Below are 26,208 nucleotides of genomic sequence, written 5' to 3' on the forward strand. Positions count from 1 at the left end.
TTTTTATTATTTCTAAATCATAACAAAAAAATTCAAATACTTACTAATACTTGCAAATAAGCAGCACAAACATTATCGATTGATATAGATAAATATCATAAGTGGAAATGCGTAAAAACAATACAATAGTTATGAAAAAAGGAGCAAAACCTATGATTATGCACTGAACAAGTTTATGAAATTTTTATGAGCCGTGAAGTGCATTCCATCAGCTTATAATTTTGTCTTTGCATTCGGCTCGTTTATATAGTCTTTGCTTCACCGATGACCGATGTCTGGTGTGCATTTTGATTTTCAAAACATTGCACATAAAAAGATAAACTATCAATGCGCTAACCACTGAGCTTGTGATAAAGTACAGACAATGCACCAAAAATCAAGCGACGAACAAACGCCGCAAAACCAGTCCCGAAAATAATGCAACAAAATGCAACCGCGATGCACCGACATTCCCCGCTGCCCGATCGGAACAATGCCAGACAGACGGCAAAGAAAGCGCATTGTGTCCCACTATCGTTTTGAATTGTCGCCTAACGGTACATTTTGGCTCAGACTTAGAAGCATTCCGAAGGTCACTGCAGATCGACGACAGATGCAGCCGTGTTTCGTGAAAAATGCGCCAATCGTACGTTGCCCATTTGGAGCCTTCTGCTACCTCCGGTGCTCACGCAATCTAACGTCTGTCGATTGTTTTAGACGTTTGGTGTGTGTGTGTGCTCTTTTTTTTGTTCGATTTTGATCGAGTTTATTTTGATTATTACCTACCACGTTCGTTCGAAAAATTTGAAAAACCACCGCATTGAATGTTGGGGATGGAACTCTACAGAGGACTCCTTTTATGGACGACAAAAGCGCAAACAGACAGACGACGTAAAACAAAAAGAATGAAATTGTTGCGCCGTCTTGGCACTTCTGTTCTGTTTTATACTTTTGTGAACATATGCCACGAGTTGTACGTTTTTTTTGCCATTTGGGACTTATCTTTTAACGAAGGTAATGCATTCTTGAGTAATAATATTACTTGTGTTGAATTGTATTTTGTGTTAAAAAAAGATACTTATCACAAGTTTCATTCATTCGAATTTCGTCAATATTTATCCAAAGCTTCAATCAACATCAAGAACCTTTCTGATACATGTTTTGGTTAGTTTTATGAATAAGTACGAATATTGGGAAAGAGAAAAAACCATCAATACAATACTTATTTTTCTTTCTACTTTCTACTAGGTGCGGCTATGCAACAGTTCATCTAAAGCAGGGGTCTCCAAACTTCGAGATTGGCCCTCAGCTGTGGCTATTCCACTCAATGCGGCCCGCCATCTAAAAAGTGTGGAGGTCCCTGGTCTAAAGAAACTGTTGGATCCTTAAGATCCTCATATTGAGTTACTTGGCTTGGAAGGTAAAATACTTGGCTAGAAAAGGGAGAAGGCATGCTTCGCGATATGTTCATTCTCGCAGCAAGTTAGTCAGTATTATTGAATTAAACCATTAAAGAGATCATGAACAATGCATGTATGAATGTTTGGAAAAATAGACTTTGTTGATCTTTTCGGAAATACTTTGTTGAAGTTTCGGAACGGAAACCAACCCAGAATACCACTGTATCTGAATGCAAGGGATTACTGCGGGAGATAATTATTGCAATACGACAGTGACAAAGAGATAAATACTGCGAATTCCTGGGACTAACATTGGAAGGAGCTTGTAGAATCTTAAGAACTTTAGACGATCTTTATTCACGTTGCTTTGGTGCGTTTTAGGGGTAAATACGCGTGGCGTCATTAGACATTATTGTAGTCATACACTGCGCCAAGGTAAATAATATCATTTCTATTCACGTTATGGGCACGCAACCAAGAGGCGTTGGAATTCTCAAAGGATCATTGTAGACATCTTGATGGATGATCTTCAGAACATTTAAGCAGCGATGGATATAGAAGCTCATCTAGCAAAAAGAGACGAAATGGAAGAATTTCACCAGGTCGGATGTAACAATTTCAAACTCGTTCATCTCCTTCCCTGATTCCTGTGGATCTGGATTTTATGCTGGTCAATTAAATAAATAAACTATGAAAGTGCGCACTGATGTCATGTATGTGTCATGTCATCATTCCCAGAAATATTAACACGTGTTTATCAAATCAAATATTTATTGTGAAGAAAATGAAAGACCATCTTTTGTAATTTTCATTCTATTTGGTAATCTTTCGCTTTATTTTCCATTATTTTTTATATAAATGGAACAGAATGTATATTTTCTGTTTGGAAGATTTTTTTAATGTAAATTTGTAGCTTTGTAGCTTTTTTAATGTAGGCCATATTTTTACGTATTATACATATACACTTAGTATAAGCGTGATTAATTAATGATGCTATTTTTATTTCGCATTTTGCCCTCCGGAGATTCTGATCATGGCAAAAACTAACTAAATCACGAGATATTATATAAGGTACCATTACCTTGCTGCTATGCTCTCGCAAGATGTTTCTATCTTTTAGCGTTACGGCGTAACAGTCGGAAGAATCGGGAGTTACTTTCGGGAGATTCAAACACATCGTCATCACCATTCGTCCATCGTGTAATGACTGGCAGTTCGTTAACAAAACGCTGATACGCGGCCGTATCATCTGCCGCAATTACCGTACTTCGTTCAATGCGATCCTCATCATCACCGTTGGCAGGACCTCTGTGGCAGGGAAATTCAATGCGCGAATAATCACTCTGTACCTCTTCCGTTTGGTAACGGGAACGTAAGAAAAGTGCCACTGTCATCGTGATAGCAAAGGCCGCCAGTGCAACAAAATCGTTCTCATCCAGTGCTGGATCGGAGTACACACGTTCATAGTTTTCCACGTACAGCCGTCGTACGAGGTGCCGCAACGGATAGTCCAGCCGCGCACCAACGATCGCATTTACTCCGTAGAAAATGAAGATGGTACCGAATATTACCGAGCGCGTGATCAGTATGATGGGTAGGGCGACATTCAGGATGGCACCAATCACTATACCACCAAGCGCAACGTACCAGGAAACATGCGCTAAGGAGTAAAAATTTCCATCTGTAAGGATATAAAGTGGTAAAATTAAAATATGAATTGTATTCTGAAACAAACGTTTAGAATATTGCGCCATTACTTACTTATCATACCAAACAGCGTCAGACAGATGAGATAACCAGTCAGGAACGAGCAGAATATCTTACCCGCTGCTGGCGCATATAGACCCAGCAGCAGTCCAAAAACGGCACCTACAATCGCTCCTCCTACCAGGCATATTATGATCCATTCCTGTGCTAACGGTTTATCAAGCATATTTAAAGCTTCAACCGTTCCCAACATTCCTAAGCAACCTACCGTTGCGGGACACTTAACGACAAGTGGTAACCAACCCATTATCACTTCCAGCACCGCTATAATCGTCAGCACAATAGCAAACAGACGTAGTGGAATGTTTAGACCATAACATCCGGCTGCATCTAGCAACGGTTTGCACGAGTAAGTGTGTGTTGGAACGTACAAAGCAAAACCACGATGTACGGGATCAATGACTGCTGTAACGAACACCATGCCGCGTCCATTCTGCCGTCCGTACTTATGCCGGTTCGGTAAAAAAGGTTCGTGCAGGACATTTTGTTTACCCGACATTTTCGCATTTACATAGCTTATCATATTACGAATGGCAGAGAAGTAAGCTTGTTGCGAAAAATCGTGCGCAGGCATGGAGTAATAGTAGGATTCATATTCCAATCGTGCCTTGCCGCACCCGTTCGGTGGTCCTTGGAACGGTTTGGCTACTGATGCTGCCGGTGTGTCGACAATGATGATTTCCGGCGTGAGTGTCAAATTAAGGATGGGTGATATTTCGACAGGAAACTCCAGATTACAACCTCCCGGAATCGGTGCAGATGTGTTGTACAGCATGAGTACCAGCGAAACCCATACCGCCTGATGAGGATTCAAATTAAACGCGTACAAATCACCATCGCCATACATTAGCAGACCAACATTCTGTCCCGTAAGATGTCCTCCGTCCACGATGGAACTGTTGTAGCTGAGCGTCACATTATACTCGAAGGCATTAAGTTGCACCAGCGCATAACCGATGGTTTTGCCTGCATTTTTCGCATAGTTTGCAATGTGAACGCGCGTGTTCGAGTACGGCTGCAGGACGATTTCGCGATAATCGTTGATATCGTTTGGCTTTAGCGCTACCGGAACGGTCAACTCTACGACCTCTCGTACTGTTATCACCACACACGCAACGAATGGCACAAGCAAATGAAGCACAATTAATTATTGGCACAGACAGGGGGAACGTTACCGAACTTACCTAATTCTAAACTCGGTACTTCAGTGGTGTCTCCGGAAACATTGTTTGAATTAGAATTAGATGCACAAAAGGTCAAAACTATAAACAAATAGTTAAACAATACGAAAACTCGACTACCGTAGCAGGACATCATTGTTGTTCTGCCTGTACACATTACGAATTGTTTTGATTTCTGTACTGCCTAACTGACAGCAGTGGTGCCAATTTCATCATTGCTGCCAAAACAAAATTATCGGGCCTATTATGCAACACAAATGGGAAAAAACTCAAACAAACTTTGCTAAATCGAGAAAGCATTTACTCGAGTTTGCCGAGTAAAGATGCTATTTGTAGCATTCCGTGTAAAGTCGTTTCGGCATGTTTTGGACAGTATCTCTTATTTCCTTTAAACTCCTTTCACGAAATTTGACAGATTTTGTTTATAGAGGATGATGTCTTTCATTAACAGGCAACAGTCGCGACAAATATATAAAGTACCAATATCACCAAATATCACTAAAATACAGGCTTTTCATTCCATTTCAGACCTTTTGTTGAATTCCACAATCTTTCGCACACATTTCTGTAAAACGTTAGTTGGGGATTATGCTACGGTAGAACTACACTGCCATCTTTAATGCTCGGAATGACACGTGGAAGTCTGATGTTTAGGGTGACCAGACGAAGCGGCAAAAGAGTTTGTTTTTATTGTTATCTTCTCCATCTTTCACAGTACAGTTGCCGGTCCACGTATCTAAATGTCGTGTGTACACAAATTTACGAAGGGCCAAGAAGCTGAATTTTAGTGCCGTATCGTGAAAAACCTCGCGAAAGAAAGCAGAAGAAGAATCTTTCCAATTTCCGGCCCATATGGCAGGGCAGACCAAGACCGGCATACATTTGCTACTAGTACCAAGATCTGTGCCCGTGGCGGCTCCATGCCGGCTTGCGCTCGAGCCCTTCTGCGCGCAGACCAAGACCGGCATACATTTTAGAACCAAATGAGATGAAGAAGCAAATTTGAGATGATTCTGGTAATTCGAATATGCTAACATCTGTTAAAGACCCACTGGAGGACTATTTCATTCGATCTTTAATCTTTCAGATGCAGCGATGTGCAGAATAATCTCCTATCCAATGCTTCAGGTCAGGTATGTATACATTTAGCTGTTGGTTTGATTCTAAAACAGTTAACAGTATTCCGATACGGTTTCCCGCCATACTAAGCTTTCGGCTCTTGTTACAACCGCTCCATGGTTCTGGCTCACCTTTTCTTGTGAATGCTGTGAAGCTGTTGTTTTCAATGATTTTCCAATAAAATATCCACTGGTTCAGTGTAAATCATGCCAAAATATGGCCAGTTCTTTCCTCTATTCATCATTAATCAGAAAGATGTTGCTTCAACGGCTCTTAGTTCTGAAGGAGTTGGAGAAGATTATCACCGGAAGCCACGTGAATCTATAAATTACATACTGTTCGTACTTAAGCCATACATTCATTAAACCAACAGATGAAACAGTTCCACTGTGATACTATTTAAGAAACTAAACACCATTTAATTCTAGCGTCTGTATCTAACCAACTGCGCATTCTTCTAATGTCAGTGTTATCTTTATTTCAATCGTAAAAGAAACTTGTTCTCTGTTTATTACAGCTTTTTCATCCCACAATGTTAACATTCGTTTTGTAACAATTTAATCGATTGTACAAATGTGAAACGTTGAAACGTTACTAAACTATCAGAACGAACAATGTGCGCGTGCCTCTCCAATTGGGCAATGGGCAATGCGTAATTTAAAACCCCAAAAAGTAAAAAGTGCATTGTTTGCAACATAGCCTTATTGCATTTGGTTTTATTCCATTTCAATACTCTCGACCAGATGAAACATCCTAACTGGACATAAGTTGATTAGAATCTCACTCGTACTCGTAAACACTTTTGCTGTGCAAAGCGCACCGAACCAAAACTTGCCGTTCGCAATAACAAAGCCGCGCGCGAACAACGTTACGTTTGTATGGTTTTAAAGATTAATTTGCAAGGATATGTAAACAAGTGTTGTGGTATAACGTTTCCAGTTACGGCTAAAGGTTTGTTTCGTGTTGAGCTACCTAACGGCGAACCATGTTTTGTCGCGGTACTTTACATAAATCTAGCATTTGTTAATTATTTATTAATTAGATTGCTTGTCTTTCGGTTCGCTATTTTTACGTTTTGTTTTCTACTTATTATCGTTTGAATTCATGTCATTCTTACGCTACTACCTAAAGATCATTTAAACTATAGAACAATTCATACTCTCAACAACCGTCTATTACTAGATAAAACTTCCTGGCGTAGTTTTACTATCGTCAAGACAAAGAATACTGGATGTAGTTAGCAAACTTGAACGATTTTATTCCTTCCTTTCTTGCTTATGCAATACGGTTTACTATGAACGCATCAACCGCACAACATAACTGATCCTTCGAACAGAAATCATATACATTATAGTAGCAACTACAACAGTTTTCCCTAATATAATAACAAGTGACGAACCGCGCTCTCTTCTAGAAAGTCTTGGGTTTTGGTCCAACCTTTTGCTGCTTTGAAACAAAATGTTTGTTCTTTTTTTTGTTATTAAATAAGTCTTTTCTCGCAACAGTATTGCCCTAGGCAGGTTTGCTAATGTTTAAGACACTACACTTACTTTATGCTACGAATGTTTGGTTTTTGTTTTTCTTTTCTAAAAGCACCACCGAAAGAAAAACACAGGAAAGCAATTGTACGGCCGACAGTAAACTGGTAACATCGTTAACTTATTTAACATTAAAAACGGGGCAATTGTTGGATATTGTTATGAAATGAAACGAACATATAAGCTTACGCAGTTTGTGCTTCACTGGTAAAGCAACATTCGTTGTCGATATTATAACCAGCATCTCGCCCAAGCTCAGCGTCAGGCTCTATTGATCTATTGAGTTTGCTAGTTGTGTTTCTATTGTTTGTTGGTTCAAATGTTAATCCTGAGAAAAATGTTACAAATTTTCTGTTCTTTTCTTTCTACCTATACTGATAGCGTTAAATTGATTATTCTCTCGTCCTAAGTGGAGTGCTTCATGTATTAATCGCTTTAATCGCTTTTTTGTTCGTTTTTTTCTTTATCTTCTTTTAGCTTCAATTTGGAAAAAGTGCTAACACGAGGGCAAAAGAGCAATGCAACAGCTGGCTGTTTTGTTTTATTGTTATGCGGCAGAGCCTTATCATCTTTATCACATGCATTTGTTTTTGCTGCAACCTAACAACCGCCTCTGCAATCGATTGCAAATTGTGCCATGCTTACGTGGGCTTTTAAAAGCGGCGACAAACGCCGGCTGGACGTAATAATTAACTGGCTAGAGGAAAGAATATTATACTACGCACCCTGCATGATTCAGCTTTCGAATATTTATGGTGCCCAAACGCTGCTTCCGCTACATTCGTTGCTTAGATCGCGCACGTGACAAGGGGCCGACTATGTCAGGATCAATCTGTCAACGTTTTTTGGCGCCGGTACGATCAAGTGGAACGGCTTCAATCGTACCTTTGAAAGCGAACTTCTTTCCATACCAGAAATTCATGTCGCATTTAGCAAGCAAGCAATGAAGGCATTGTAGCTTGGTTGGAATTTTGTCCGCATCGTAGCGAACTCACACACATACCGCCTACAGATCAGCACCTCCATTAAAACGGAATGGACTTTTTCCGTATGGCACTGGCGGCAGCCATCGATGGTTTGCTGGTCGGTGTTCCCGGCACCGATGTGGACGTGGTCAGATTATGCTCCATCATTAGTTGCGCGGTGCGATAGAACTCATTGTCCGGATCGAACAGGGCAGCGGAAAAGTATTGACCAAACAGTCGGCCCATGTACTGGTCCTTGTTTGCAGGCCACCAACCTTCCAGGAACCCGATATGGCCACCGCGCGCCGTTATCAGGATGGCAACGTGTGACGAGTTGGCGGCCGCCTTCACCGGGATCGCATCGAGCGGCTGGAACGGATCGTCCGCCGCACTGAGACACAGCAAAGGCACTTTAATCTGGTGTAGTTTGTTGTGAAGCGTCGCGTCCGAGTAGTAGCTGTCCACATCCTTGTAGCCGAAATGTTTGGACGTGAACGCTGAGTCAAACTGTTTGATGGTTTTGCTCTGCAAAACCGGAATCGATCGATTAGTTGTGGCGCATAGAGAGAAAATCCATTTTGTACCAGGAAGCGATAAGATACAACTTACCTGTAGCACCTGATTCATGTCCCAGTCGAACTCTTCGCCTCTCAGTATATCGTACTTGCTTACCGTTCGGCAAAGGCTCGAGGCTAGATGCCGTCCGAGCAGGTTGTTCAATATGGGCTGCTCAATACTGGCACAACCTGTGAATGGAAGTAAAAAAAAAGATATTAGAAATAATTAATCCCCAAGAGTTCTATAAATAATCCACCACGTAATATCGTTAATGAAGCTTCTAGAAAAGCCAAGCCTTTTTTCTTTGCGTCGTCTTGTTAAAGCACAGTCCACGTGGGTCACATCACACGAGCGGTAGCTGATTAGTTTGCTGACCGAACGCAACATTTGGCAACTGATAAGACCGTACCCCCAGACGCCCTTGAGATTAACGCTTGGTTTAAATTAATCACACCGTAAACATTCGCTTCTTGGCTTTTGCCTTCCCGGATGCTCGTTACCTTGGCCTTAGAAATGGCAACACCAAAGAAAAAAAGGTTCACAACTCCCGCTCACCACCATTTCTGTGAGAATTCTGTGAGCTGTGTACGATCGATATATTCAAACACATCCATTACCGGTCACTAAAAAAAACTGTCACCCACGGGGTAACGTGTTCCCGTACGGAGTAGCAAATTATTGATAAACTGCCCTTCCCTCATCCTTACCCTTGTGTACATCCCACGGTACGGAGATAATAGTGGCTGCGGTCAGGATCGATTTCGCCTCATCGCTGTGACGGGCGAGATAGTTGCCCAGAATTAAACCACCCATCGAGATACCGGTCGCACCAATCCGTACGTGCGGGTGCGTCTGCTTCACGTACTTTACCACCTCGGACAGATCCTCACAGTTCGAGGCACAGTAAAGCCGTGGCGTCTTCAGTGCGACACCGCCAAGTCCACGGTTGGTGAAAACTACCGTCCGGATGCCGACGCGATTGGCGGCCGTCACCAGGCACTTGATGTATTCGGCTTGCGATTCACCGGTCAACCCCGGTAGTATGATGATAATCGGTGACTCAGGATCACAGCCCGTTTCCAGCCAGTCAAGCGCTACCTGTCCACCATCCTTGAGCGTTAGCACCTCGCGCCTATATTCGACCAGCGGCATAATGTTCGAGCGGATGATACTAGCAAACACGGTTTGGGCACGGCTTTCCACACACCAGAACGTGGGCCAAAATTTATTCTCCAACGTTGGAATGTGTTTGCGCAGGTACTTCTTGAACGGTCCATTCGAGACGGCGAGAATGGGGCGCTGAGAGAGAGGAAAGAAAGTTAGTTGAATCTTTTGGAATAGAAAGATGTTGCAGACATTCATACCTTGACCACTTCCATCAGGTAGTAGATGAGATAACCCACGAGCACTATTGCTACCAGATGCCATCGGGGCAGGTTGGTTAGGTAGGTGTACAAGTAGGATAGCATTTTCGGGACGTGCTTTAACTAAGCTTGCTGATGTTTAGGTTTCTTAGTTCTAGCTACGATGTAAAGGTTTCTGAAACAAAAATACATAAACAGTTGTAAGTTAAATAAGAAATAGGGTCGTCCATGAGAACTCCAACAAGATTTCATAATAGCCCTTTGAGTACTTCTTTATTTGTGTTTTATAGTTGAAATTAAACAAGCCTCTTTGAGCATCTTTAAAATTATTGATACATAAGATGTGTACAGTAAACAGCAATATATCTCTAACTGCCTAAGTACTAGATATTCCAAGATTCTAAGTTTAAAAAATGTATTGCTGGTGCTACCTTTGTGGAAAACCATTTTGCTAACTCGGCGCATATGTACTACTACCTAACCAGCGCCACTCGTGTTCCAATATGGAGGTCACCTCTCCTCCCAGTGTAGTTCTCGAAGCGTGTCTGAAACTTGCTTGGCAGTTCAATGTTCTGCATTTAGTACACACGCTTGATATTGCATGCGCATGGCGATTGGCAAGCGGCACCAGAAACGCAACATGCAGCTCCCCAAGCCCAGGTAGGCTAGTAGATCTGGCCTGTAAGCGTCGTTTAAATGTAATCGATTTAATAGAACTGTATTATTCAATGCCTTGCGAAGGTAACACTCGCTGGAAGCAACACATGTTGAGGACATGAAACATACTTCTGAAATATGAGGAACTCCTTCCAAACAAATTGTACAAGTGTCAATTGTTGCGCACACCCCCGCCCCCGGGCAAATCCAGAACGTGCGTGTTAATGAAAATGGAAAATTAATGGTGGGAAATTCACCTTCGCCTTGTATTATCATCCCCCGGGGCGGGAAACAAATCAAATCGTATGGAAAACAAAACAAAAATCGGGAACAGGTTACCAATTCCGAATTTCCATTCTAATTTTTATTTTTCTTCCTCCACAGCACAATGTTTCTTTTTTGTTTATGACCCTTTCCATGGGTGGTTGAAATAAAATCCTCCAAACCTTCTCCTAGTGTTCTCGCTTTGGCTAATGTATCATTAGTCCTGGCTGTTTGATACTGACCGCACGATAAGTCCATTCGTTTTCTTTGTTGAGGTAAAAGGCCACATGCGGACTTCTAGCACGATAGGGAAAATCGATACGTAAAGGTCAGTGGACGACAGCCATGGAAGGGTATGTGTATCGGTCGGTTAGCCAAAGAACGCAATCCAGCTTCGCGTGCCGTAAAAGCATGAAAAAGGGAGTTTTTTGTTGCTTAATTTCTAGCACAGAAATAAGTGTAAGCTAATAAAAATCAAATCCGTGAGAAATTATCGCTTATTAGCGCGGGTTTCGATCGATTTCGATGAAGGATCGTGAAACCGTTTTTTTTTTTGCTCAAACTACTCTCAAAGCATTTTAAGCATGATGTAAACTAGCCGAACGTTGTTGTTTTGCAGCAGCCAACGATCTTTGTCCCCACCAAGGGAGGAAGCGGATCATATGCTCGAGAACAATTTATTACAAACTACCCTCGTGATAGTCCTATAAATACAAGCACATCACCTTCACTCATTCGCACGAACGCACACGAACGCTTGCTAGAGTAATGGCCGGGGAAAGGGTAAAATGCACGCGACAATCACGTTTTGCGATTTTTGCTACACGCACACTAACATACCGCGCGCGGTATACGCACGCGATCGAAAGCTCTAGAGACGATCTACGATCGCTGCTTTGCGGTGTTGTTATTCATCACAAATAAAGCCGGAATCAGTAGCATTTCAAGGGAGGTTTTTTCCCCCAAAAATCCAAATATATCACCTTGAGGGTGTGTAGTTTATCACATTCGAACAACACAGCACAGATTAAACTGTTATCGGGTTCGTGTTGTCGTCACTGATAACGATGTTTCTTTGTACAACTCTAACGCGCTCAACGCATTCATCATTCCACACTGGTGATTTGTTTGTTCTGCCTTTTGTTTTTGCTGCTACCCAGTTCTTATCACGATTGGATTGTATTGCTCCATCATGTGTGATACTGGCCTATACTTCCGCAACTGAACGCCGTGCACAATATGTGTCTGGGCAGTGATTTTTTCCTCCAAACCACACATAAATTTCCTACTGCGCGAGATGACTGAACTATGAGATCACTCACCGATCGTTTGCAAGACAAAATTTGCAAACGCGCGCGCACTCGTTCCACGCTCGCACAGCGAAGGGCCCTTAACCGTCGGATTCGCGCACCAAACTGACGGTGGATGCGCACCGTACGCGATACTTAATACTCGCGCAACGCATACTCGCTTACAACGGTGACGTAATGCTTAGCGTGTGTGCGGTATGCGTAAGGCACGCACGGGCCAACTTCAGCGGCCGGCATGTGTAGGCAGGTTGATTGATTTTTTTTTCGTGTGCGTCCGTTATGGCGCTACTTATCATCTCTCGTGAAAGAGGACCGCGCACTAGCTTTAGGCGTAGGATTTTTCTTTTTGCAAGCCACCCAAAAGGGTTAGAAGATTTATCGTGAAAGATTATCTCGTGACAGAGATTAAGGGTCGTGAGAAACGGGTCCGCTGGCAACAATTACTAAAGGATATGGGCAACTAGGCGGTTTGTAGGTGCAAAGTTTAGTTTTTGGTTTATCTTGATCGGCTTGAATGTTGGATCGAAAGATTTAAATGTAAACGTTACATGTATCTTACTCATAACATGGTTTATAATGTCTATAGATGATTTTAAAAAATTAACTACCAAGAGTTTATTTGGTACTTTAGACATGATGTGTTCAACAACAAATTAAAATTGTTGATCCTTTATTGTTCACCAATATCTTGAGCGATGGAGGATCTTCAAGGATCTTGTTAGACGTCTTACAACCAGGCGACTCGCTCAAATTGACCTTTCTAAAATGAGAGTTAGGTTTTTTAACGGAGGAAGCAAACTTCGCAAACTTCTGATGTTCATTACTACACGTAAAGTAAGGATCGCGATCTTCAGACGTGATCCTCAGGGTCTTGTGGGTTTTCGTTATGCAGCAGAGAGCAAGCAATCCTTCAATATCATAATAGATATCTATTTAAACTCGTTTAACCTTGATTCATTGCCGAGCTAAAAAAAATGAATGTAAAAAATAATAAAAAAAATATAAAAATTAATAAATTTCCTAAAGCCTTCCTAATTGAAAAGATATTATAGCAGACATGTCTTTACACAAACTTTTCACTAAAACAATTTAAATGAACACTTCTTTCTAGCTTGGAAAAAATATAAACTATTCCATTTCGCGAAGAAAACAAGTGAACAAAATTAATAATTGAAAAAGCACTACCCGGCACTTCTGGCACGATTGTTTTCCATATTATCCTCTTCGGATATGCAGAAACAGTAAGCAAACAACATTGTATGGAAAACTCACACGGGGGCGAGGACGATCTTTTGAACTCTGGCTGCATGCATTTAACCGTTTCTCCCATGCTTCATGGCGCTGTTTACATAAGGAAAACCTTCAACGGACGAAGCACACGAATCGGCTGTTTTGTAGGACAAACTTCGGGTTCGGGTAGCATAAATTTTTGCTTACGATTGCGATTGCCAATGTTTACAGCTGCACCCATCACAGATCAAACTCTCTCCACACCGTGTGGAGGAAATCACAGCCACAGTTTTTTGTTTACTTAACCCAAACATAGCCGTGCCAGACATCCGCATTGGCAGCTCCTGGTGATAAGAAACACTCTCCCGCCGTGTGCCGAATGAAGGTATCATCATATTTTGTTCTTACTTTCACTAGGTTACGTCCCTGTGTTAAAAGCTATCAGCCGAATAAGACACACTTAATCAATGATCGAAAAAAAACGAAATTAATTTAGTACAATGTACATCAAGAATGTTTCTTGCATGCATAGGAAACAAGCAAACAAACAAATACTCAAGACACAAAAGAAAAGAAAAAGAAAACACGTATGCGCAAATACAAAAAAAAAACGTGGCAAAACTGCAACCCGACCACGTGTCGTATCCTGGTGCGGAATGGCTAAAAGAAACAATTGTTGTTCATTCATTGAAAAAACTTCAGTCCCTCTCCCAAGGATTCATATCCTAAAGTGTCCTTTAGAATGGACATAGAAAATGGGAGTTTTCTTCTTTTTTTCTTCTACTGCTTCCTTTTTCGCCTCACGGTGTTCATCTCCTGGGGTCCTTCAGCATAAAACAAAAGAAGTCAAAATACCCTCCACAACCGCATCTCGCCGGGACCGTTTTGCAATGGGGTTCGGGCCAATTTTGCCAGGTGTGATTTATGTCACCGTGACGGCTACACAACTTGGCCCACCAGGCTGTATGTAGTTGGCAAAGGAAAGGAGAAGCTGGCTTATGCTTTTCTACCTTGGTTTTGTTATTGGATCTATCTCTTACATCCTGTGGCCATCCGTGTGCATCTGTGTGCTGCTGCAGTAAATAAGTTGCATTTCTTTCTTTTGGGCTTTGTGTTGTCTTGGTCCTTTCCTATGCGCCAATGGAATGGCGTACGTTTCACTTCGGTGTATGTTTGGTTTGTTGGAAAAATTCCATATTGCAGCTATTGCCGCATGGATTGACCTTATCTTTTTGTTGTTGTTGTTGTTGTTGTTGCATATCCTTTTCATATACCTGTATTCTATTGGGGTGCGATCGGTTGAATTCCATCCACGATAAAAACACAAGACGAGCTCTCACTTTTTAAAATTCACGATATACACATTAAACCAAAATCAATCAATCACTCAGTCAGGACATAGCGAACGAACAACGGTAGCTATGCCCCCGTACCTTCACAAGCACACACACTCATATACAAGCTCACACAACAGCTTCCATTCCGATTTGGTCCCGGGGCTTCAATGCGGATAAAACCCGATGTAACAACGGCACGTGAAACAACGATTGAGAACTAACCAAAAAAAAACACACATATACACTCTGACAAACGGTTGGCAACTCCCCTCCCCGCCCGGTCATTAACCCAATAACCGACCCACGTTGTAGTTCCGTCACCCACGGGGTACACGTTACCGGTGCATAGGGACCGGATAAGGATTTTTGGTTGAAACCATTCGTCCAAAAAAAAAAAAACACCCCCCACCGACAACAATATCCGGCCAAGGTGGGTACTTTAAAGGACGAACTCCCAGGATCCAGAGTACAAAACCCCCCTTTCGCACTAACACGTTCTGGTGAGCAGCTGAGCGTGCGGTGCTAGACTGGATGGTTCCAGGACGAAGTATCGATGCTTCACCCAAAAACCGGCATACACCGGTGATGGGTTAAAACGGTGGCCAACTCACACTCGCTCCCATCGTGCCTGCTTGCTCACGCTTGCAATCGTATCGTGGCCGGAACACATCACCAAAATTCCGGCTGCCGCATTGCCGATCGAGCGCGCAAGGTATAGGGTCGGAAAATTCATGCGCCAAACTTTGCTATGTAAGAACTCTTACATTAGAGTATAACCTCAAGATAGAAGTAAGCAGAGCGCGTGCAACTTTCGTGTATGGGTGTTGAGAGAGAAAATGTTTTCCCGTTAGTAGTTTTACTCCAAATAAAACGTGTACTCGGGCTATGCTCGCACGCTCAGTATTTGTCAAAGGAAAACTTTTACCTGACCGACACACGCCACAGCAGTGAGATGAGAGACTTTTCATGAATGGAATGGAAAAACACGTGGTGTTTTAATGAATTTCATTTTCATATGTTATGTGACCAACTGGCGAGAGAAGGGAGAGGTCACAGGATACAACACAGGCAAAATGCATGGAGAGTCGCAGAAGGAAGGCATTTTGCAGACAGAAAAAATAGTTTCCCAATGGTTTTATTGAAACCTTTTAACTTAATTCGTGGCGTGATATCATTTGTTTCGATATAACTTACACTATTTAGATAAATTGTTATAACTGATGGGTTGAATAATTATTTTTTATGGTGCAGCAGCCATTCTAAACATATCCAATGTCAACATAATCCATATATCCAATAAATATATTCCAATGTCTAAATTGCTTAGTATGTGAGTACTAGGACGACTTCATGTGTTCTACTCAAGCCCATTTTCTACTACTGCACCAGGTGTTTTGATCGGATCACACATCTTAACCATCTATGTCACTACATCAATGCCCGTGCTGACTTTTAACCCAAACGTTGGTGAAATCATAACGACTTTAAAGGAGCGATTATCTGAAAATGCATTACGAAATATATACGAAGCACAGTAACTTTGTCGAATATATTTATAAAACTCTTTATTCATAGGCAGATTCATCAAAACAGATGTTCCATTCCATTAAGCGATGATGTGTATACGTCTGATTATATTCTACTAATGATACTAAAATTACAATTTAATTGTATCCTAAACTTCATAGCACCTGGGCACCCTCTTCCACGACAATGCAGGCCGTGTCGTATCAACCATTACTAAGAAGTTTTGGTGATATTTAATAGAAAAACGTGCCACTGCACATTTTCCCTGCTCAAGCCGTGAATCATGAACGTAACTTGCGTCAAAACTTGTTTCTGTGCCGCAATTTTCACACGTTTCCCCCTGCTATGGTATTTCGATTGGTAAAATTAATGTATGATTTTGTGGAAAGATAGGAATAATTTTAGCTAATCTTAACGTAGAAATAGTATTAATGCACTTCGGGAGTGACATATATTGGGAACAGACAGTTATCGAACCTAATTAAAAGGAAACTAGGTTTACATCTTGGAATAAAATAAAACAAAAAATCATAAAAACATACAATGTTCTCGTGTCTAGTACCTTCTGATGATGAGCCTGATTGCAAGTGCTGTGTGTTGTCAAGTCGCGAGAAAAGGTTTGATAAAGAAAAGGATAAGTTTCATCACGAAGAATCGAACGATGGGTGGGATTGGAAAGCTGCTCTAACTTTACAGCTAAATCTTACTATTGCCACGCGGTTTATCATAGAAGTACGCATACCGGATGCGTCGTCAGCCTCTGATCCCGAAACCGTCTAGCGTTTTCCCTGTTTTATGCGGTCTCGCTCAAAAGTCCGCATCAAGCGTGAACACGTTGTCAAGACGGTTGGCCATCACACCCCACTTTTGGTATTCGCCCACCTTCTTCTCGAAGAAGTTCGTCTTACCCTCGAGCGAGATGAATTCCATGAAGCTGAACGGATTTTTGGTGTGGTAGATCTGAAACGAAAGCATGCATATGCATATATGAAACAGTTCACTCGGACAGAAAAATAACTACATTTCCATACCTTGTCACAGCCCAACTCCAACAGCAAACGATCGGCTACGAACTCAATGTACTGTGACATGAGATCGCAGTTCATACCGAGCATATCGACTGGCAGGGCTTTCGTCAAAAATTCCTGCTCGATTGCAACAGCATCACGGATGATGGCCGTCACGCGCTCCTTCGAAGGTTTCTGTACCAGATACTTAAACATCAGGCAGGCAAAGTCACAGTGTAGTCCTTCATCGCGCGAAATCAGCTCGTTCGAGAAGGTAAGTCCCGGCATCAGTCCACGCTTCTTCAGCCAGAAAATGGCGGCAAAGCTACCGCTGAAGAAGATACCTTCGACAGCAGCAAACGCGACGACACGCTCGCCAAAGTTTGCCTTCTTGCTTGAGATCCAGTTCAGTGCCCAATCGGCCTTCTTCTTCACGCACGGCAGCGTTTCAATTGCATTGAACAGGAAATCTCTATAAAAAAAAATCCAAAAGAAACCACAACATATTATTTTACTGTCTGGTCCCCAGCACGCTCACACACATACCTTTCCTTTGAGTCACGAATGTACGTGTCGATTAGCAGTGAGTACATCTCGCTGTGCACATTTTCCATCGCTATTTGAAAGCCGTAAAAACAGCGAGCTTCCGTTACCTGTACCTCCTGGCTGAAACGTTCGACCAGGTTTTCGTTCACGATGCCATCGGATGCGGCAAAGAAGGCAAGCACGTGCGAGATAAAGTGGCGTTCGCTCGGTTTCAATGAATCCCAGTCTTTCATGTCCTTGGACAGATCCACCTCTTCCACGGTCCAGAACGAAGCTTCCGCCTGTAATATGTGACGAACGAAATTACCGGGTTGCATATTTTTGTACGCGGATGTCTTCAAAACACAACACTCACCTTCTTGTACATTTGCCAAATGTCGGGATACTGAATGGGGAAGATCACAAAGCGACGAGGGTTATCCTTTAGCAGTGGTTCGATCGATGGATCGAACGGTGCAGATTCCTGCATATGCACCTCGGACAATTCACATTTGGTCTGTTCCTTTGGTTCGGCCGTATTTTCGTCCATGGTTTCCTTGATTTCCTCCATCGTGTTTGTGGTGCTTGGTATCGTCTTGGTTGGGGTTACGTTTGCACCACTCTCCGTCAGCACTTTGCGAGTGTTCTGCAATTCAGAAAGGTGTAACATACGCACAATGGAATCAAGGTGAGCAAGAATGAAACATTTATATAAGGACAGCACTTTTAAACAGGCAATATAATACGAGATACAGATGAAAAACACCCTCATGAGGAAGAGCAGCACAGAGCAAAAGCATGCTTAGATCGTACGAAATAGCTTTTGTTATAAACAGCTGACACTAGAGAACCATACCTCAAAATTACAGTACGATCGCACCGCGCAATTTATTTAGTCGCGTTTTTAACGCAACCCTTGGGCCCTAATCCTACACTGGCGGTATTGAAACATTGTTTTTCTCTTATTTACGTTTCTCATTTCACAACCACAAAACCAGTGCAAATGATCGCACGTAATGCGCATGTTTGACAGTTCGTGTCAGACAGATTTCTTTTGTTATCCCATGCTTCCAAATAGCATAAACATTCCAGGACCATTTAAAGGGGAAAAAAGAATAATGGTACAGGTAGGCAGCATCGTGGGCAAGGGATAAATCAGCTGATTATTGGGGTAAACAAATGTTGATCACTTTTGCCGGAAGAACCTTCTTCAAGGTATGAGAATATAGTTGTCTCGTTTTACCTTTGCCTGTTGGAAAAGGAAGCATTAACAAGCATTTTTCTTCTTCCGTTGCTCTTGAATTATTCGGATATATAAAGAAATATTAAATATTAAGTAAAATACAATATTTGCAATAAGTTTTTTAACCACAGCTAATTTTTTGTTGTTGTATAAAATAAAATAAAATCCCATAAGGCGGGCGTTTTTCTCGCACATGTCACAAACGCACACGATGCAGAACGACGCCAACGCCAGTGTTCATGTATTTTCTTGTACGAGGTCACATTTCCCGCTCACGGTGGGAGAATTGGCGCGCCGCACAGCTATCTTCAACGAAGCGATGCACGCATTTGGAGGGAAAATATTGTGCGTTTTGGAGGGAAATTCAGTTGTCAGATAATTGTTACAAATGCGCGCCATTCGACGTGTCATTTATTTGCACAAAAGCCTCAACCTCCCCCGCTGTGAGTACGAAATGGCCCGTTGTAACCTACAGCACAGCGATGGCTATTGTGCTCAGGCCAGATCCACAAGGTTGATGAAAAATATCGGGAGAGGAGATTACGGAGGAACAAAACTGTTGTAGGTGGCCAACAGAAAGCTTGAGATGTTTTATTTCCAACCAGAATAAAAATAAGTAATAAAATGACTTTCGTAAGCTATTTCACAATACGCATGGCATGCAGGCCATCTCTCCTCTTACCTTGATGATACCCTCCATGGCTTCGGCTAAGTTTTCCTTCTCTAGAACCATCTTTACACAGGGATGTTATCGCACAAATAAATAAACAGTATACCGGCTTTACAAAACTAGCTACACAACACACCGAATTACACTTTCAGTACTGTACTTTTCACTTTGTTTCCTTTGTCGATCGAGGGCACTGTTTACCACACCAAGCGTACGCGTCCGCTGTTCGTCCAAGTATGAATGGAAGGAAGAAAAACGCTACCCATCGAACCCATCGAGCCCGGCGAAGATGGCGCCAAATTTTTCCATCGCGTTTTCCTTTGAATTGCATTCTGTTTATTTGTACAGATTCAATACTGCGCAATTACAAGGGTACATGTCTTTTCACAGTTCAGCAAACGAATGGGCTGCCCATACGACAAGGGGTGTGCGCCCTCTACCGGGAAGCATAAGGGACTAAAGTTATAGCAAAAAAAATTAAAATGTATTGAGGGTAAATTGCGGATTGCAAAATTAAAAGTAATTATACAAATAATGCAAAAAAAATATTATGTTTATTTTGATTTAGTGAACCTATCGATTCTCAAATTAAAAGTAGCTATAAACCGATATCTAACGATCATTTATTTGGGTGTGTAGAGGCCTATCGCAAAGGATATTCCTTCTTCTTTAGTGCCACTCAAATCTCAAGAGTTCTTGGCCTGCCATTACTGGCTTTCCTTGACTTTATTCACCCGAAGCAGGATAGTCAGCTCTGCGCTAGTGCGGCCAGTCCTTCAATAGTGCGTCAACAAGTGCTTGAGTGCGGTTAGTTCAGCAAATAGTGCGACAACATGTATGTTAACATAATGTGACAACAAGCTCAATAACATGTGTTTAACCAAGTCCGTTAACAAATGTATCAGGAAGTCCGACAACACGTGCGTAACTAGTGAGGCAAGTGAGTACTAGTGCGTGCGTGCGTTACTTGGTTCGTTATTAAATACAGTAGAACGTCGATTATCCGGGGGCTGATTAACCGTGCGCCGAAAATTGGCTGCTGTTCAACCGTGGTGAACATTTGTACTGATGTCAGGTTGGTTAAAATTATTAAAATCGGCATCAAACGATATATTTGAAATGATTTTATTTTACGTTCTAAATTTTAATTGTTATTTGATAATTACTAGTTAATAGGCCCGGTTACAGGGATACGCTACAGATGTACATAATGCCGATGTGTATTCTATTAAGATCTTTTTTGTATCATGCTGAAAATTTTCTGATGTAATTACGTCTTACGGTCGTGGTATCATTGCGACTTGTTATCGTCATAGATTCATATGAGTTCTAACCTCAAACGCGTTCCCCAAACAAAGGACTAACCATTACACCTTTTGTAGTCCAAGTAGCACTTAGTCAGCTATTAAGCATCAAGCGCAGCCTTTTGGTTACTTGGTTAGTGCTGTCTCAATCTTTGACGATACTACGGTACTTACAGTGAAATCCAGCCTTACAGACTGAATATGCCAATTTACTTCAAACATCACCTTTCAACCCGGCCATCGTGGAATTACTTCTTTTCAACCATTGAAAATTTCTAATTTACTATCCTTTTGCGCAACGGACTTTTCTTCTGGACGGACATCACTTGGTATTGATTTCATCCTCCTATTTTGTGGCAATACAACCTCAAGAGGTATTGGCATGCCATTATTTCTCTAACTATATTTACCGGTAGGGAGACAGCCAGTTTTGCGTAGTGGGATTTAGGCCGGATGGGATTTGATCCTCGGTCCTGTGGCGTAGATACCGGCGCCGCTACCATTCAGCAATTTTCGCTCAAGAGGTCAAAAAGGTCAAATCTTCGTGCAATTGGGTCAAAATAATCTTCTGGTGGTAAAATGCGGTTGATTTTGTTAGTTTTCTTTGTTTCATGAACCATCACGTCACGGTGTATTTCATCTGCTACAACCAAAGGGAAAAATAACCTGTGAAACAATTTTTTATCAAATTGAAAGGTTCCTTACCCCTCACCGTGAGCTCTTGAGATCCCATTTGAGCATTATTCATTCTTTTTGCGGATTCCAAAGTTGGTCATGGCCAATGTCAGCCCGGCCGTCATGGGTTTGCATTATTTCTTTTCAGCCATCTAAAAATTCAAATTTATTATCTCTATCAATTTACTTTTCCGCAACGGACTTGGCTCCGTCAAAACTGTGCTCAATAATTCTAATACAATCGCCGAAATATGGAAAATTCAAATATGGAAGATTTTGAAAGAAACATTAGAAAATTCCGTTTGAGTGGTACTGGGCGACTTTTCAATCCTTGTGTCATGATGTACCATTGTAGAATCGACCACCGAAAAGAAATATTTTAGGAACGCATGACACGTATTTCGTTTTCTACATCTCTAGAAAATAGTAAATCGTTGAATAAATTTTTAAGCAAATTCCAAACTCCTTACCGACAACGAATGAGATCGGTTTAACGAAGTACAGTAGTGGATGTTTTCACTGTTAAACAAAATTGGCAGTGTTCAATGGTGGCCCGGTTGCCCGGGCTAATATCATCACCAGTTATTCCATTTCTCCTGGATAGATACCACCTGGTATTGATCAACTTGAAGAGGTTGAAGAGCTTGAAGATCAACTTGGCCAGCCGTTAATGGCTTTCCTTGACTATTTACCCGTAGCGAGACATTCCTGTGTACGGGGGTTTGGCCTGGATGGGATTTGATCCTCCGTCCTATGGTGTAGATATCGCAGCCGCTGCATTCAGCAATTGCAAAAAGGTCAAATCTTCGTTCTATTGCTTTTTTGAACAGGTACTTTCACTTGGCCAACACACACTCTGGTAACCGCACCACTTGTACTATTTGTTGAGCCAACCTACTTTGAAATATTTAACATCGTCCTACCGTAAAACATCGTTTGGTATAATCCATTCACATTTCTATAAGTTGAAGTAGGCTTAGATCCTGTACAAACACCAAAAACCACACCAACCTAGTGAACATGCAGGGTTTGTTGATTGAGCTTTCATATTGGGCAAATTAAAGTTTTACTACACTGGCTTAGAAAAACAACTATACCAACACTGCAGTAACGCTGCGTTACTGCACGAGTAGAATTTATATAGCGATTTGCTTGCTCCAGAATCATTTTTAGCATCAAATGGAATACCATAATATAGTATATAGTATATGATCTTGATATTTAAAGAACTATTATCCGTGGAAATCGATTAAGCGGCATTAGTCCGGTCCCGAGCACCCCGAATAATCGACGTTCTACTGTAGTTACAGTGAAACAAAAATGATTTAATTGTAAGTCTATTATTTCAATCAATTTTTGGTTTCACAGTAGAAAAATGTCTTAATCTATGTGACCCATTTAATTGAAAAATTTAAATAATGATAAAAAATTTTTTTTTGGAGCAGCCGCCACAGTTGCTAAATCCTCGTCGCAATTCTTTTCTGTTCGTAAGAGAGTTCTGAACTTATTAATATTTACGCATTACGGCCGATCTTTCTCTCTCTCTATCTCTCTCTTTCTCTCTCTCTCTCTCTCTCTCTCTATCTTGTTGGCCTAACGACCCTTAAGGTCATGCCTTCCATTTCTGGCTTACTAGACTTATTTTTATCACGTTGCCGGATAGTCAGTCCTTGCTTCGGGGGAACGGTCCGAATGGGACTTGTTCCTGGTCCTGTTGTTTGGAACCGGCGCCGTTTATCACATAAACCACCGATCACACGCATTGTGTGCTAATAATTTACATACATGCATGTTATGTTTTATTTACTAAACAATTCTCAAATTCTACTATATAAATTCCATCTTGTTTTCAGTATCTAGTTAAATGGACTTCGAAATCAAGTGACCTACTCTTTTGTGCTACCCTCATATGTTTCCGAAAAACATAAACACATTCACGCCACAATTCTTAAGCAACGTCTTGTCCGTGTCGCGTAGATCGTAGCACTTGACCATACAAATTTTCCCCAAAAATTTCAAACTGGTACAAAAAAGACACATTTAATTTAATTATAAACCAGAAACGGTCATCGGAAAGTACGCCAGCCAGATTACGATACGCCAAAGATAAGAATGAGCCGCTTCTGCTCGAATGCTTGGAGTAAAAGAATACACCAAAAACCGGTTAAACCAGTTTTATTTAATCGTTTTACTGCACAAAAAAACATAGCAAATTTGGAACCACCACCGATAGAATGGTCTGTGGTCGGTTCTCGGTTTTGTTATCTGTCAATGAAACAATTATGTTAAGCAAATCAGCCAACAAGCTTTCGAATTGGTTCAGAGCCGAGCTTTTGTAATCCTTGCGGGATGCAAGCGGTCGACACAACCCGACACCGATCTCCCGGTGCCCGGAGGCTTCTTTTTTACATAATTTTTCGTGACTATTCTAACGTCCACTCAAAGCGATGCTTCCTCTCGTCGTACGATCGTCTTCGATCGTCGCGAATATGTAAGCAACATCTTTTTTTACGTTCTTCTTAAGCCGGTCCAGGCCAGTTTTTTTTTATCTCGTCAAACATCCCTCGCTATTATTACACCGTGTATCTTGTTAGTTACGATCACACATCAGTAGGGAACAAGAAATGCTTATTCTTGAAATTTCCCAAAACACATTCCCCAGCGCCGATTATAAAAGCAAGCAGACATGCCGGGGATATTTCAGTATTATTTCGATTTTCCAACACATCGGTTCGTTGCGTTAGTCTGGTGCTGTAAGCGCGCAAGTAAAGGTTTTCAAAAAAGAAGAGAAAAAACATAAACAAATCAAATCAACATGAAAATTATTTCGGTAAGAGAGTGAACTACTTTATTGTCTTATAGAAACAGTGTGTTTAGTGGTGTAAATGTGATTTAAAATTTTGATAAAAAAGGACACAAAACTCTATACTGTATTTGCGATAAACGTTCTACAATTTGTGTGTTGTTATAGTTTTCTGGTTTCGAATTTGTTAGGGAAATGCTATAAAGCAGCATATAATCATCTCCACAATCGAAGTCCTTTTTAAACTATTTTTATTTTTTAACTATTTTTTTCCTCTTGTCCCGGTTACAGTTAGTAGCACTGTGTGTTGTGCTGTTTGTTGCCGTTAGTGCTGCTCCGTATGGTCCACCAAAGCATTATGGGCAGTCACATTCATTTGCACATGCCTCCTCACACGCCTCCTCACACGCAGTGAAACATGTGCCGCAAGTAAAGATTGTGCCAAGCATCCATGTAGGATCTTTTTCACCGCACGGAGGATACCACAAACAGCATGGCCATGGTCATGGCGGATACGGACGTTAAAGGTGGAAAGCAAAATTGTACCCATCGGTTCGAATGCAAAACAATGATGTTGATGTACAACAAGTGTTTGATATTGTTTGTTTTGTGGTGTATCTAAAAAGAAACTTGACAAAATTATACATTTTTTCTGCTTAAAACAATACTAAACAAAGCTTTATTTTTAAGCTGAAAGCATGACTGAAGTGACATCCGAAACGAACTTGCGTCTGTAACATCTCTTCAGCGTTTTGAAGATTCTAAGGCTACCCCCCGCTTCGGCGTGCGAACTAAAACACCGAAGAACGTTTAGCGAAAATTTCGTTTGAACAAACTGTTGGAGACAAGGGCTTTGTTATACGGCAAAGTAATAAATATGAGTTGAAAACTTGGTTAGCTTATACGCAGTTATATTGCAGGTGGCTCAGCCAAAAAAAAAAACGAAAGAGAGGACTTCAAGAGGACTTTAGAATATTTGTATAAAAGGGAAATATGATACGAGAAGCTCTCAGCGACAAAAAAAATAATAAAAAATGGAAAAACATGTTCTCTTCCTGTATTTAAATGGCAAACTTCACCTTCAAACAATCGGTGGAAATTATGTAAACAAAATTTTGTACCTTAAACGATGATAAAAACACGTTTGTATATGAATACAAATTAGTATAAAAATAGGTAGGTGAGACCGGTTTTAACTTTCGCAATCATTAGTATAGAATGAAGCGATTTTGACAAAGAAAATGAGACAGAGGAATAATACTCAAATTAGCATCACAAGTCGCAATCAGCATTTTTATCGCATTTTCAGCATTAATCATTTTAATCGTATTCCAATGTGTGTCAGCAGTAGGAACATTATTTGTTATTGTTTATCGGTGATCTGTTGTTTATGTTCAACCCAAATCATATCTTACTGCTTGCTGATAGTTGACAAACATTTTTTGTTAACAATCTTTACCCAAGATTGTTTATGCATATAATACTTAACAAAAGTTAAAAAAGTGAGAAACTTCTGAGAAAAGTGAGAAAGAAAGTTTGACAATCCTGAAAGCCATCTCGACGCCTCAAATGTAGAAGATTTCTTTCGAGAAAGAACTCGAACTTCAATATTAGAAATTACCGGTTTTTCGTGTGTTTTCCTTGCAGCTACTTTTATACGTGGTAAGAACAAGAAGGAGGCTGGGTATTTCCAAAATAGTATGAAAAAACATAGATTCGGGTACCAATGCTTCAGACACATTTCGATTCCCTTTTCAGAGTGTTTTCAGTTTATTTTTTTTTTGT

General features: G+C 41.1%; 3 protein-coding genes across 8 annotated transcripts; all 3 read right to left on the minus strand.

The window, feature by feature from the left end:
• Nucleotides 1-2,173: 2,173 nt before the first annotated feature.
• On the minus strand, nucleotides 2,174-4,622 carry LOC125771685 (transmembrane 7 superfamily member 3-like). The gene is made up of 3 exons (XM_049442592.1): nucleotides 4,331-4,622; nucleotides 3,141-4,241; nucleotides 2,174-3,060 (listed from the first exon to the last, which is right to left on the minus strand). Exons 1-3 carry the CDS (start codon nucleotides 4,482-4,484, stop codon nucleotides 2,489-2,491), a joined length of 1,827 nt encoding a protein of 608 aa, XP_049298549.1. The 5' UTR covers nucleotides 4,485-4,622; the 3' UTR covers nucleotides 2,174-2,488.
• A 1,241-nt stretch (nucleotides 4,623-5,863) lies between these two features.
• On the minus strand, nucleotides 5,864-16,104 carry LOC125771691 (protein ABHD1). Of its 4 annotated transcripts, none has more exons than XM_049442616.1 (5): nucleotides 14,607-16,104; nucleotides 9,872-10,046; nucleotides 9,215-9,806; nucleotides 8,559-8,695; nucleotides 5,864-8,474 (listed from the first exon to the last, which is right to left on the minus strand). In XM_049442616.1, the coding sequence occupies exons 2-5, from the start codon at nucleotides 9,974-9,976 to the stop codon at nucleotides 8,010-8,012; spliced, it is 1,299 nt and encodes a 432-aa protein (XP_049298573.1). In that variant the 5' UTR covers nucleotides 9,977-10,046; nucleotides 14,607-16,104; the 3' UTR covers nucleotides 5,864-8,009. The 4 variants fall into 4 exon arrangements, with proteins under 4 accessions (XP_049298573.1, XP_049298572.1, XP_049298574.1 ...); XM_049442615.1 differs by lacking the exon at nucleotides 14,607-16,104 and adding an exon at nucleotides 12,115-12,229; XM_049442617.1 differs by lacking the exon at nucleotides 14,607-16,104 and adding an exon at nucleotides 11,776-12,223.
• A 113-nt stretch (nucleotides 16,105-16,217) lies between these two features.
• Nucleotides 16,218-19,940, minus strand: LOC125771693 (ribonucleoside-diphosphate reductase subunit M2). Of its 3 annotated transcripts, none has more exons than XM_049442620.1 (5): nucleotides 19,654-19,940; nucleotides 18,105-18,374; nucleotides 17,750-18,030; nucleotides 17,228-17,675; nucleotides 16,218-17,156 (listed from the first exon to the last, which is right to left on the minus strand). In XM_049442620.1, exons 1-5 carry the CDS (start codon nucleotides 19,702-19,704, stop codon nucleotides 17,004-17,006), a joined length of 1,203 nt encoding a protein of 400 aa, XP_049298577.1. In that variant the 5' UTR covers nucleotides 19,705-19,940; the 3' UTR covers nucleotides 16,218-17,003. The 3 variants fall into 3 exon arrangements, with proteins under 3 accessions (XP_049298577.1, XP_049298579.1, XP_049298578.1); XM_049442622.1 differs by lacking the exon at nucleotides 19,654-19,940 and adding an exon at nucleotides 18,585-18,817; XM_049442621.1 differs by lacking the exon at nucleotides 19,654-19,940 and adding an exon at nucleotides 18,453-18,561.
• Between the last annotated feature and the right edge of the window lie 6,268 nt (nucleotides 19,941-26,208).

Source organism: Anopheles funestus, chromosome 3RL, assembly GCF_943734845.2.
Source record: "Anopheles funestus chromosome 3RL, idAnoFuneDA-416_04, whole genome shotgun sequence".
NCBI classification, from domain to species: Eukaryota; Metazoa; Arthropoda; class Insecta; order Diptera; family Culicidae; genus Anopheles; species Anopheles funestus.

Bases quoted from the DNA above. Each gene is read 5' to 3' on its own strand.
- LOC125771685 (XM_049442592.1), bottom strand. From the start codon at position 4,484: ATGTGTACAGGCAGAACAACAATGATGTCCTGCTACGGTAGTCGAGTT. The intron at 4,242-4,330 runs GTAAGTTCGGTA...TGGTGATAACAG, and splicing joins AGTACCGAGTTTAGAATTAG to TACGAGAGGTCGTAGAGTTG. The intron at 3,061-3,140 runs GTAAGTAATGGC...ATATCCTTACAG, and splicing joins GACGCTGTTTGGTATGATAA to ATGGAAATTTTTACTCCTTA.
- LOC125771691 (XM_049442616.1), bottom strand. From the start codon at position 9,976: ATGCTATCCTACTTGTACACCTACCTAACCAACCTGCCCCGATGGCAT. The intron at 8,696-9,214 runs GTAAGGATGAGG...TTCCATTCACAG, and splicing joins ACCGTGGGATGTACACAAGG to GTTGTGCCAGTATTGAGCAG. The intron at 8,475-8,558 runs GTAAGTTGTATC...CCGGTTTTGCAG, and splicing joins ACATGAATCAGGTGCTACAG to AGCAAAACCATCAAACAGTT.
- LOC125771693 (XM_049442620.1), bottom strand. From the start codon at position 19,704: ATGGTTCTAGAGAAGGAAAACTTAGCCGAAGCCATGGAGGGTATCATC. The intron at 17,676-17,749 runs GTATGTGTGTGA...TTTTTTTTATAG, and splicing joins ATTCGTGACTCAAAGGAAAG to AGATTTCCTGTTCAATGCAA. The intron at 17,157-17,227 runs GTATGGAAATGT...CTTTCGTTTCAG, and splicing joins TGGAGTTGGGCTGTGACAAG to ATCTACCACACCAAAAATCC.